Here is a 12,180-nt window from a genome sequence, read left to right as displayed (position 1 = left end):
ATAATATTATTCATTGTAATACATTCTTAGATACATTCTAATAAACTGTGTTTCTGTCTCCTCTTGGTGTGCCCTGCTGTCTCCTCCCGCCCTCCACCTCCTCTTAAAGGTAAGACAAACAAACACACCTTCTGTTCTGCAGTGACTATGTTGTGTTATTGTGCTGTGCTGGATTGGTGGTAGGCCCATACTAGTGTGTGTGTGTGTCTGTGTGTGTGTGTGTGTGGGGGGGGGGGTGTCTGTGTGTGTGTGTGTGTGTGTGTGTGTGTGTGTGTGTGTGTCATAAAGTGAGACGGTTCATTATACCTACAACACACACACACACACACAGACACACACACACACACACACATACAGAGACACACACACATACACAGCAAAATCCAAAGTGTTAGATATTCAGTGTTGGAGTGGAGTGTAAAACATATAGAGTTGTTTCAACACTGGTTTAGTGTAATTTAACTACATGAGAGTTATTCTTCTAAAAGAGTTGGTGTTAATCCAGGGAGTCAAATTTCATATTCTGCAAAACACTCTACAGTGTTGATTTCAAATATACTCAGAAGTCAAACCGTTGGTGGTTGTTTGAAAGAGGCGGGAGTCTAGCCAGACACTCTTTTCTTTGGACTGGAAAATGATCAGACATCCCTCAAACTGTGGCTAGGAACATCCATGTGTAAGTATGTCTAAGCAAATATGTATATTTAATTCAAATGTATAGCCAATCATGTGTATTACTATTTTTTACAAGAAGCTAAGGTTAACCATCAGTATTGTTTAGCTAGCATCAGCAAACCATGCTTAGCTAACAAGGCAGTAACATTATACAGTGAGGCAGCCGCGTCTCATTGGGAATCTATTGAAAAAAGGCTTGTGTGGTCGGAGAAAGGCGTTAGGTGGACACGGCCCCTTTTCTTATTAAGAAAAGTATAAGCAACACACTGATTCGGCATGGCAACCCAAGCTTAATAACAATGCGCACAACAGTCAATTTGGTTTTAGAGCAAGTTATATGCTTGTTTGCCACTTCATGCTGTAGGCCTATTTGGCTCCATGGTATTGGATTGGTATCACTGACCACTTAAACTATCCTCAACAATAAGTTTAGTACAGTAATGTGATGTTGTGACTCGTTGCGCTTTATTTATTGTATTATTTAGTTTACGAACCGGCATGTAACCTACATTTTGGAAGGATTATGTACTCTGGTAGCTCAGACCTTTATTTTGAAGGTGGCTGGTTAGGATTTCCGCTATCATATTTCCTCCATATTCTTCTTATTTTTGCTGATATGTCGACCGAACGTTTGTATTAAATTGTTTAATTAAGTATATTGGGGTTCATGTAAAGGTTAGATACTTTTACATACAGGAAAATGATGGGGGTTATCGCTTAAGTATCGAGCGCCTTTTATTTTACCGCACTTGTTGCGCTTCCGTGAGCTTTACTTCCTCTTTGGGTCGGGACTCCTCGCGGTAAGCTACGTTTCCACTCTGCTCTCTGCACTTTAGTTGTTTTCTGTTCAAACTATGAAGTCAAGGTATTTAAAAACACATGTACAGTGAGTTTATTGACATTGTTATGTACTGGGTTAGTGATTTAATCAATTTCCATGTATAAATATGCTAATTAGAGAATACGTGCATCGAGGACTGTTAGCAGGGCCGCCATGTGGCCATACAAGCTAGCGTGTGCACAGTCAAGTCTGTTTACTGGCTAAGCTAGAAAAACGACATTGACTGTTGCTACCCAGTGGCATAATAAAGGCAACAAAGAAGAAAATTTTACTGAAACAGGTGTGGACTATTCATGAATGTACTTTGTTTTTAAGGACATAATGTTGGTCAAGGTGAGATTTGGTGGCAGTCAGAAGTACGTTAAGGTGGCAGAGACTGAAGAAGGCTATGCAGACTTCAGCTCGTTTCTTCAGAAAGGTTGGTACTACTTTTTTCACACAGCCCTGATTGTTGGTGTAAACTAATAATTTGCTAAAATGTTAGTTCATGCTATAATGTGATTTGATTTTAATACGGTTACATTGCCCCATCCATCAATTGTTGTTTATTATGCTGACCAATTGTAATCATGTATTATGGACAAGTTAAAATGCAATTGGTAATATATCTAAAATGTAGAATAAGAAAAAACTAATTTCTCTACTAATATATTTTGAGACTGTTGGTGTCCATTTTAGAAACAACAAGGAGTAAGTTGTGTACATGTCATAGACCCTTGTTCCATAGTTAAAAGCCATTTAATTATTGATTAATAATTAATGATAAAAAAGTGTCAATAAAAGAAGCATACAAAGGACCATTTTTCTAAATCTGATATTCTCTCAGTAATAGGAAAGTTAGGTCTTCCTCTGCAGACTGAGTTATACTTGACAGATGAATCAGGGACAGAGGTGGATGCAGATGTATTTGAGGACCTTTTACAAGCAGGGGACCTTACAATCATTGTTTCTACAGAAAAGTCTACAGGTAAGATTTAGTCTTGTTAGGGAGAAATAAGGATCATTAACCAGATGTACTGTAATAGTATGTATTGTGAAGGCATGTTTGTTTCAGTCAACTAACCTGAAAAGCCAAATAATTTGTTAGGGGGCCTCAAACAATATTTTTATTCAGTTGTGTGTATTTCTTTTAACTGTCTTGCAGTTGTGCTTCATCAAGATCAATTAGATGTTTCATCGGAGTCGCTTGTGTCAGACACCTCATCCTCTGTGCCTTCAGATTCATCTGATGCAACAATCATTCTTGAGAAAGGTAGTGGAGTGAAAAGGACCCACGCCGATCAGGAATCAGCAGAGGCGGTATATAAATTAATTTTTTTTTTATGTATTAACTAATCATAGACATTGTACTGTGGTCTTGTTGCAGGGGAGGTTAAAATTAAAATGTATTTGTTTCTTTGTCTTCAGATGGTGAGAGATATACTTCAGTCCAAGCCAGGGGGAGAAAAGGTGTTGCATGAATATAACAAAACAAAGACATTGACGGAAGGTACACGGCGACAGATGGTAAACCTACTGGTGGCTGACATGGTTGAAGTTCATGGGTAAGCATGTCATGTTCTCTCTAGTGCTCATCATGTCTCTACAAATAATATATGTATAGAGGATGTAGGTGTACATTTTAGAAACAATAAGGGATGTTTTCCTCAAATAACCTTGTTCCATAGTTAAAAGGTATTTAATTATTGTGGTCTCCTATTTCAGTAATATAATAAAGTTGGCTTTTCTGTACAAAACAAATTTGTGTCAGAATAATCAAACAAACAAAAACATTGTGATAGAAAATAAAACTGAAGCAAAATATTACAAAAAGTAATCTCTACAGCAAAACGTATTCAATGGGAACACATCCCTGAACAAATAAAACTGCATGTTAGAGGTTGTTAATAGCTGGTAGTTCAATCGCAGGACTGACGGGCGTAAATATGATCAGTGAGATAGTAACAAAAGAGAGCTGTAAACAAAAGGACATGGTATCAAAAAGAAATAAGCACAGGACTAACAGTTGACATGATTACACACATCATTTGTTTGTATTGAAAGTCTACTTTTGAGTTTAACCTCTGCTTTAATGTGCTTTGTTCTCTCATATTCTTATTTTAGTTTGACATTTAAGATATTTTGATTAATTATAATGACACTAACACTGATTCAATACTTTACTACTAATTTAAAGCTTGAAAAATTATATATTTTCTTCTTTTAAAGGAGGCTCCCACCAACCTATGTGCGAACTAAATATGCTCTTGGCATCATTACTCTTTTTCCGTACCTCAAGGATCCTTACTCAAAAAATGGATATGTAAGTTTGTAAATCAATGGCGTATGATAAATTGATATAGGGAGGTTATTCTGAATTTGCCCTGTAATGCTGTGATACATCAGTTATGTTTATCTTTGTTCTTTTGGGATTTTACAGGAGCACTACTATGATGCAGACAGCGGGTCTGGCTATTTGGCATGGAGGATAAAGACAGTCCAACGCAGCTCTGCAGTCCAGTCCCGGAGATGCTCAACCACCGCTACATATCAAGATGGTCCAAAGAGCAAGAGGGATTTTCTACTAACTGACAAGCAACTGTTTGGCGAGGAATGCCGCGAGGCGATTTCTTTATTGAAGCACACGACTGATGCAACAATTGTCAAAGAGAAGATGAGGGCAACCTTTCAATACCGCCAGAAACTGGTTCGAGACCATCAAAACTCCTCCACAGTCCTGGATGTTTTCCCACGTTTCCTCGATAGCCCTGGCTTGGTAGGAAAGACATACCATTGTTTAATTCATTTTAAAGTGAACAATGATAACTGGAGGATTACACTTTTATTTAAACAAGCGTAAAAATACTGACATTTAGTTTGTGGATGGTTTCCTATGTCTATGAGAGGTTGCAAGGACTTAAAGTGTTTCTTCTGTAGATTGACAAAGACTTCACCATGATGTTTGGAGAGGATGCTTCTGGCAGATTTTTGGCAAAATGGCCCACCTACTTCAAACCTAGGATCCTGGCAGACTCCAAGAATTCTAAAGAGTTTGTCAAAGACCTCTTGTCTGGAAATCAAAGCTCCGATGGGTCTGGTAAGCATGGTTCATTATCTCTTTTAAAACATTTAATTACTTACCTGAATGCTCCAAATTATGTATTTTGCATAATCTGGTTTTATTTAAGATTGTTTTCAGATTTAAATCTTTCTGACAATCTTCTACTTTCTTCTGCTTTCCCCCTAGACTGGGACAGTGACCTGTCAAGCATACTACTGCTGCTTCACCTACTTCCCCCCACTGCAAAAGGACACAAGAAGGGTCCTAGAATAAGCTCATATCAAGCTGTCGAACATCTTGTGAGATATCTGACGGTAAGCAATGTTTAAGTTCTTCTGTGCCACTTGTGCATGGGCTGCATATGTTTTTAGCAATGTAGCAGGTCATTAAAATGTTTCCTTGTTCCTCTTTGTTTTTGCAGATTGGAGTCAGTGTTGAGACCTTCCTTGGGAGTTTGGAACCAGGACAGCCTTTCCTCCTGTGTGTCGGTGAACAGAAGAACATCATCCAAAGATTCTATGTCATTGTTGACCACAAGGCCATCCCATGCAAGGCGCAGACATCCCTGGCAGCTTTCGATGAACTCTTCAAGGCACACTTCATCTTCAGCGTGAACTACCATGAATCCCTCAACAGCTTCTATACCTTCATCCAAACCACTGTGTTCAACATTGATGTGGGAAGTACCAAGGAAACTCCCCGTGTGAAGGAGCTCAGAGCAAGACTGCTGAATACACAGATTTGAGGTGATACACATCCTTGGGTGCAAATATGTTGATTTGTTTTATCTGTAAGGTACACCACAGAAGTTCTGTATTGCTTTGTCAGCATTTGAGATTTCACCATGGATTATATCCAGGAAAGACGTTACGTTTGAAATGTGGACAGCCGGGGTGTTCTTCATTATTTTGCACTTATTCAGGGTTCAAGAAACACCTTATTCGTTTGCACCGGGACACTGTTTCAACAAATACTACTGACAATGTGGACATGCACATAGAAGATGATGTGCCTTCAACTTCTCATTCAGTCTGTACAGTAACTCCAGTGGCCACCCAGGTCTCTGTTGATAAGCATCATTTGTTAAACGTGTGGTTCTGTTGTAGCACAGTTGCAATCATCGGGTGTTGCTGAGAGCACTGTCCAAGCAATGGTAGGGTCAAAGAAATAACAGTTTTTGGAACTTGCTCCTCCTCTTGATTCAAATTGTGAATATAGTGTTTTCACCAGTTGTTACTAACGGTATGACATATTATCTGAAGCATTTAATTAATGATCATCACAAGCTGTTCAAATCTTTGTTTCCTGAGAGAAGACTTATTCCGAAGCATCATTTTATGATACATTACCCCAGGTGTATTCGTAAAATAGGCCCACTCCTTCATGTATGGTGTATGAGGTTTGAAGCCAAACATAACTTCTTTAAAAGATCTGTCAAGAATTTCAAAAATATCACAAAAGCATTGGTAAAACAACACCAGAGACAGTTAGCTTATCACTGGGAGAATTTTAATTTTCAGAGGTTTGAGTTTGGTCCAGTAAGGAAGGAAACAATTGATAATTTGGAAGGTGGTGAGACTTTACTTGCAATGTTAAACTTGAATGCATACTCTGATGTGTCAACTACCAAGTGGGTGAAGAACTATGGAACTGAGTATCAAACTAGTATGTTTGTTTGTATTTCAACAAATATAGAAATGCCTGTTTTTGGAAAGATCAACCGTATCATTATAAATGACGATCAAGCTTTCATTTTGACTGGCACAGTTGATACTCTTTATTGTGATGAGCACCTTAATGCCTACTGTATCCAGGAGAGGAATGATTCATTTTCTGTTATTTCTGTTGATAAGTTAATTTATTATAGACCCTATGATAAACAGTTTTCTAATGGGATGGATGAAAAAGTATACATTGTGCCACATTGCCATATTGTGTGACCCTGGGAGAAACAGTACTCTAATGAGATGGATGAAAAAATGTACATATTGCCATATTGTGACCTGTGCTATTGAGGCTGGCAGCTGTGAAACATGTTAAAGCCAATGCTGTGTTAAATGGTGTACTTGAAAATACAATTTATTTTGAAATACAAACTTTTTGCATTGTCTTTTTCTTCCTTATAATAATACCGTACTGTAGGAATATGATTTAGAAGTAATAATATAAGCTAAATATTTGACCATGTATAGCATTAGGGATTATAACTCCCCACAGTGTTTTTAAAAATATATAAATCAACTCTTTAGAGGGTTAGATATCGAGTTAAATTTTAAATCTGATGTGGTGTTAAATGGGAGCAACTCTATTCAGTGTTAAAAAATAATACACTGATGGGTGTTAGATTTTAACACTGCACACTAGTGTTGTGTAAATTTAACCCTGGTGAGTGTTGACCAGTGTTAAATTTCAACTATCGAGAGAGTTGATTCAACTCAATCACAGTGTAAAGTATTTAACACTTTTAAAAGTGTTATTTTTACTCGATCTGGTGTGGACCTATATACACACTTTCAAAGTGTTGAATTTAACTCTATAGGTGTTGAATTAACACTGCCGATTTTGCTGTGTACATACAGAGACACACACACAGGTACGTACAACACACAACACACACACACACTGAAGCGGCAAACCCTATGTTTGCCCTTCTGGTTCCTTTAGGCAGAGAAAGTCTGACACACGTCCTTTGGTTAAGCACGCACGGAGAGATGTTTAGTTTGATGTTGAGTGTGATTTATTTTAAACAATAACTCCGGTTGACTTTCCAATAAAAAACATAAAAGGCTCCAAAAAAATGCCCTTGATTTGCGGCCAAAACAGGGTTCTTAATATATACAAAAAACAATACTTTTCTATGTGAAATAATATGTTTAAACGCTCGAGAGCTCGCTGTCAAAAAACTGTAGGCTCTCTGCCTTGCCAACCTGAATGACAGGCATACTCCTTCCTTAAATGAGGTAGCACCCCTCACTCCCCAGGTGACACCAATATGGCAATCACCACCAAGTGCCTCAATAAACATATGAATGAACATTAGATTAACATCTCACACACTTACTAATTCATAAATCATAATTTGCCATAAACTAAAAATGTATTTACTTAAAATATATTAAACACAAAAATCTTTAAATGGCTCCAACATACCGGCCCCTAATTGTGATGTTACCACAAACAATTACTTAAATTAACTATATGGAGCCAGGTAAGTGCAAATATTAAATCAGTAAATTCTTCCAAAATATGTCAAGTAGCTTTACACTAACACATCACACCCAGCTTAAATATCAAAATTAACTACGACACAATTTACATAATCCCCTCTTGAATTCCCCCCAAAGTTCATGTTGCATGAATGTCTCTTCGGCAGGGATAACCAGTCCAGTGAACGCGGAGTTCATGTATGCAAGGAAGGTGTGTGCAGGGCCATTTGTAGAGGGGCATGTATGTGTGTATGTGTGTGTGTGTGTATGCGCAGTGGCATTCTTCCTGTCATTAAGCTCAGTTTTCAGCTTCCAAAAGCAAGCAGAGCTTATCGATGGGCCTTTGCAGGGTGTTCGTCTTTGTTCGGACCAGAACACTTCGGACGAGACCTTTGGGCCCGGGAAAAGTCTTTACTACACGGCCAAGGGGCCATGAGTTCCTTGGTGCAGTTTCATCTACGATGACCACCACATCGTTGATGTTGAAGTTTCTTCTGGTGTTAGTCCACTTTTGGCGTTGCTGCATGAGTGGCAGATATTCCTTTATCCACCTCTGCCAGAACAGATCCGCGATGTATTGGACCTGTTTCCATCTCTTCCTGCTGTAGATGTCGTCTTTGCAGAAGAGTCCAGGTGGCATGAGGGGTTGAGCTTTCAGTTGCAGTAGGTGGTTCGGTGTTAGGGGTTCTAAGTCGTTAGGATCAGTTGATACAGTCGTGATGGGTCTGTCGTTGAGTATTGATTCCACTTCACACAGAGCTGTCTGAAGCATCTCATCGTCCACTGTTTGCTGTCTCAGAACTGATGAAAGCACCTTTTTTACCAGCCTGATCAGTCGCTCCCACACTCCTCCAAAGTGGGCTCCTGATGGAGGATTGAACAACCACTTTACTTGACTGTTCAGCAGTGAATCCTGGATTCTTTGGTGATCCAGCTGTTTCAAGGCAAACCCCAGTTCCTTCTGAGCACCCACAAAGTTGGTGCCTCGATCTGTTCTGATGGTGAGTATTGTTCCTCTTCGACATAGGAAACGCCGTATGGCGTTGATGCAGGAGGCCGTATCCAAGGAGCTCGCCACCTCCAGGTGAACGGCTCGACTCACCAGACAGGTAAATATGACTCCCCATCGCTTGACCAGTGATCGACCTCTTTTCACTTCAATAGGTCCGAAGTAGTCAATGCCCACATGAGAGAAAGGCGGAAGATCTGGTTGAACCCGATCCACGGGTAAGTCTGCCATTTTCTGCTCACCAACTTTTGCTTGTGTGCGCCTACAGAAAACACAGGATCTTATTATTTTCCTGGCAAGAGAGTTGGAAGAGGGTAACCAGAACTTCTGGCCTAGTCTGGAGAGCATGTGGCTTCTTCCTGCGTGTCCAACCTTCTGATGGATGTCACGCATGATCAGCTGGGAGACGTGGGAGTCTTTGGGGAGGATAATCGGGTTCTTCAAGCTTGTGGGCAGAGCAGAGCGACTTATCCTTCCTCCAATCCGTATAATTTTGTCGTCAAGAATTGGATCCAATTTCCGAATGGAGCTGTCAGTTCTGACAGGTTTGCCTGTCCTCAGGAGCGCAAGTTCTGAGGCAAAGTAGCGCTGCTGCTCATAGCATATGACTGACTTCTCTGCTTCATCCAAGTCATCGACAGTTAGGCCTTGTTGTTTATCTGCAGGTTTGGTGTTAGACACACATTCCTTTGCCTTTTGTCTTTGAAGCAGCAGGAGTCTTTTAAGTTTCAGCAACCAGCCAACAGCTCTCTGTAGTCTTTTCCAGGAGGAGAAGTGTTCAATGAGGTCACTGGTTGCACTTTTGCTTATACTTAAGCAGCTCACAGAAATTTCCTTTTTTATTTCTGGATCGTCTGAAGGAATGTGGTGAATATCCACTGGCTCCTCCGGCCATTCAGTTTCCTTTTGTGACAGGAAGTCTGGACCATTCAGCCATTTAGCTGAATCCAAAAAAGTTTCTATCTTCAATCCTCGTGAAGCATAGTCTGCTGGATTGTCCTTTGAACTCACGTGCCTCCACTGATTTTCTTTGGACAAGTTGTGGATCGTGGCAACTCTGTTAGCAACGTAAGTATGGAAACGTTTGGTTTTGTTGTGAATGTATTTCAGTACGGATGTACTGTCTGTCCAAAAGGTAGAGTCCTGCAATTCCATATGGAGTTCTCTTTGTAGCATCCTGTCTACCTTCACAGCCAGTGAAGCAGCGGCAAGCTCCAACCTTGGGATGGTGATCTGTTTTAATGGGATTACCCTGGATTTCCCCAGTACAAACGTAACATTAACGTCTCCCTTGTCATTTGTGAGTCGGAGGTAGCTTGCTGTTCCATATCCTATCTCACTGGCGTCGCAGAAGTGATGCAGTTCAGCAGTCGTCGTGAGTCCAAAACGTTCAGGCTTTATACACCTGTCCACTTCAAATCTGCTCAGCTGATCAAGTTCTGCAATCCATTGTTTCCATGATTTTGCAAGATGCTCTGGAATCACTTCGTCCCATCCACACTTTTCCATACACAGCTTCTGCAGGATTTGCTTGGCTTTGAGGATGAAAGGTGAAAGGAAACCAAGTGGGTCGTAGATAGAACTGACAATAGAGAGGATAGTTCTTCGGGTGGGAACTCTGTCTTGGATGGTAACACTGAAGCCAAAGGTGTCACTCTGGATGTTCCACTGGATACCTAGAACCCTTTCAAGAGGCGGTTTCTCTTTGTCTAAATCTAGCTGCGCCATCACCTTGGCTCTGTGAGTTTCAGGCACTGTAGTGAGTACCTCTTGGCTGTTGCTTACCCATTTGGTAAGTGTAAACCCTCCTTGGGCACATGCTTCCATAAGGTCCTTTGTTAGCTTGATTGCTTGACTGGTTGAGGCCACGGACTTGAGACAGTCATCGACATAGAAGCTGTTCTTGATAGTATCGAATACCTCATTACTGTATTGATCTGAGTGGTCTCTTCCAGTTTGTTTCAGGGCAAAGTTAGCAATACTGGGTGAAGATACTGCGCCGAAGAGATGCACCTTCATCCGGTACACTTCCAGTGGTTTGCTGATGTCTCCCTCAGGCCACCACAGAAACCTGAGGAAGTCCTGGTGATCTCTCTGTACTTGTACTTGGTAGTACATCGCCTCAATGTCGGCCATGACTGCAATCCTCTCCTGACGGAACCGGAGCAGAACGCCCAGTAGTGAGTTGGTTAGATCTGGGCCCTGGAGCAGTTCTGAGTTCAGAGATTTACCTTGGTAGGTTGAGGAACAGTCGAATACCACCCTCAGCTTCTTCTTTCTTTTATGGTAAACCCCATGATGAGGAATATACCAAACTTGGCCGTCGTTTCTCTGTACTTGCTCTTGGGGTACCTTCTCTGCGTAGCCTTTCTGCAGCACATTTTCCATGAAGAGCTTGTATTCTTCCGCATAGGTAAAGTCTCTCTTGAATTTCCCAGCCAGGTTCAATGTCCGCTGCAGTGCCACGTTGTAATTATTTGGCATGACTAGCTCTTTTTCTCGAAACGGCAGGGGCAAGATGTAATGTCCACTTTCAAACGCTTTGTAACTTTGGGCCAGCTCCATAAATCTCCTGTCCTCACATGACATCTCTTTCTTCTCCTCAGATTCCTTTTCTGGGAACTCTTGGTTGTACTGCCTGAGTAGCAGGTCCTTCAGATTATCCATTGAAATGCGATTGACTGTCATTGATGCTCTCTGTTTATCCATTGCAGATGAAGACTTGAGGGGCCCATTCACCACCCATCCGAGAAGTGTCTTCACTGCGTATGGTCCATTACTCTGGCTGTTAATTATCTGCCAGGGTTCCATCGCTTTAGGAACATTCATTCCTATCAACATTTCAATGTCAGCATCAATCTCTTCCATTTGGATTCCACAGAGGTAAGGCCATTTTCTGAGTTCTGATTGGGTGAGTAGGTTTTCCTTTGAAACAGGGATTTTAACTTGTGTGTAAACTTCAGGTAGGTCAATAAATTCATTTCCATCTAGGTTGCCAACTTCCAGTCCTGTGATCTCATAACTGCTCACATTGTTTTCCTGTCCCATCGTCCGCAGCAGAATGTCAGTTTTGCGTCCGGTTACATTCAGTCGGTTCATTAGCTTTTCAGTGCAAAATGTGGCCGAGCTACCCGGATCAAGGAAAGCGTAAGTTTGAATGCACTTACTTCCTTTTGCAGCTTTAACTTGAACTGGAACAATAGCGAGAGCACATTCTTTACCGGCCCCTGTTGCATCATCAGCCGACACTTGTACACTGTTTATTGATGTCTGCTTTGGTGCTGGGGAATTGCGGTTTAGCAGGGGTTCCTTATCTGAGGTTCTTGTGTCAATATGTAGCAGGGTTGGATGTTTCCGCTGACATGTTTGGCAGTCTAGTTTTGTCTTGCAGTCTTTGCTCATGTGACCC

The 12,180-nt window shown here is 40.9% G+C and overlaps 1 protein-coding gene across 1 annotated transcript; it reads left to right on the top strand.

The window, feature by feature from the left end:
- The first annotated feature begins 1,469 nt into the window (after positions 1–1,469).
- Positions 1,470–6,371, top strand: LOC307270578 (uncharacterized protein). Its single transcript, XM_080054462.1, has 10 exons — positions 1,470–1,475; positions 1,832–1,934; positions 2,343–2,483; positions 2,661–2,815; positions 2,924–3,060; positions 3,725–3,818; positions 3,936–4,271; positions 4,433–4,592; positions 4,743–4,870; positions 4,978–6,371. Exons 2-10 carry the CDS (start codon positions 1,838–1,840, stop codon positions 5,299–5,301), a joined length of 1,572 nt encoding a protein of 523 aa, XP_079910588.1. The 5' UTR covers positions 1,470–1,475; positions 1,832–1,837; the 3' UTR covers positions 5,302–6,371.
- The last annotated feature ends 5,809 nt before the right edge of the window (positions 6,372–12,180 follow it).

Source organism: Ammodytes marinus (assembly GCF_949987685.1).
Source record: "Ammodytes marinus genome assembly, contig: scaffold_100, whole genome shotgun sequence".
Lineage (NCBI taxonomy): Eukaryota > Metazoa > Chordata > Actinopteri > Uranoscopiformes > Ammodytidae > Ammodytes > Ammodytes marinus.
The sequence above is the reverse complement of the archived record's forward strand: the minus strand, read 5'-3'. Positions and strand labels throughout refer to the sequence as shown.

What these genes read in the sequence shown, in the direction of transcription:
- LOC307270578 (XM_080054462.1), top strand. Translation starts at nt 1,838, where the DNA reads ATGTTGGTCAAGGTGAGATTTGGTGGCAGTCAGAAGTACGTTAAGGTG. An exon ending in ATCAGGAATCAGCAGAGGCG is followed by an intron (nt 2,816 to 2,923) that starts GTATATAAATTA and finishes CTTTGTCTTCAG; the next exon opens with ATGGTGAGAGATATACTTCA. An exon ending in TCCTCGATAGCCCTGGCTTG is followed by an intron (nt 4,272 to 4,432) that starts GTAGGAAAGACA and finishes TTTCTTCTGTAG; the next exon opens with ATTGACAAAGACTTCACCAT.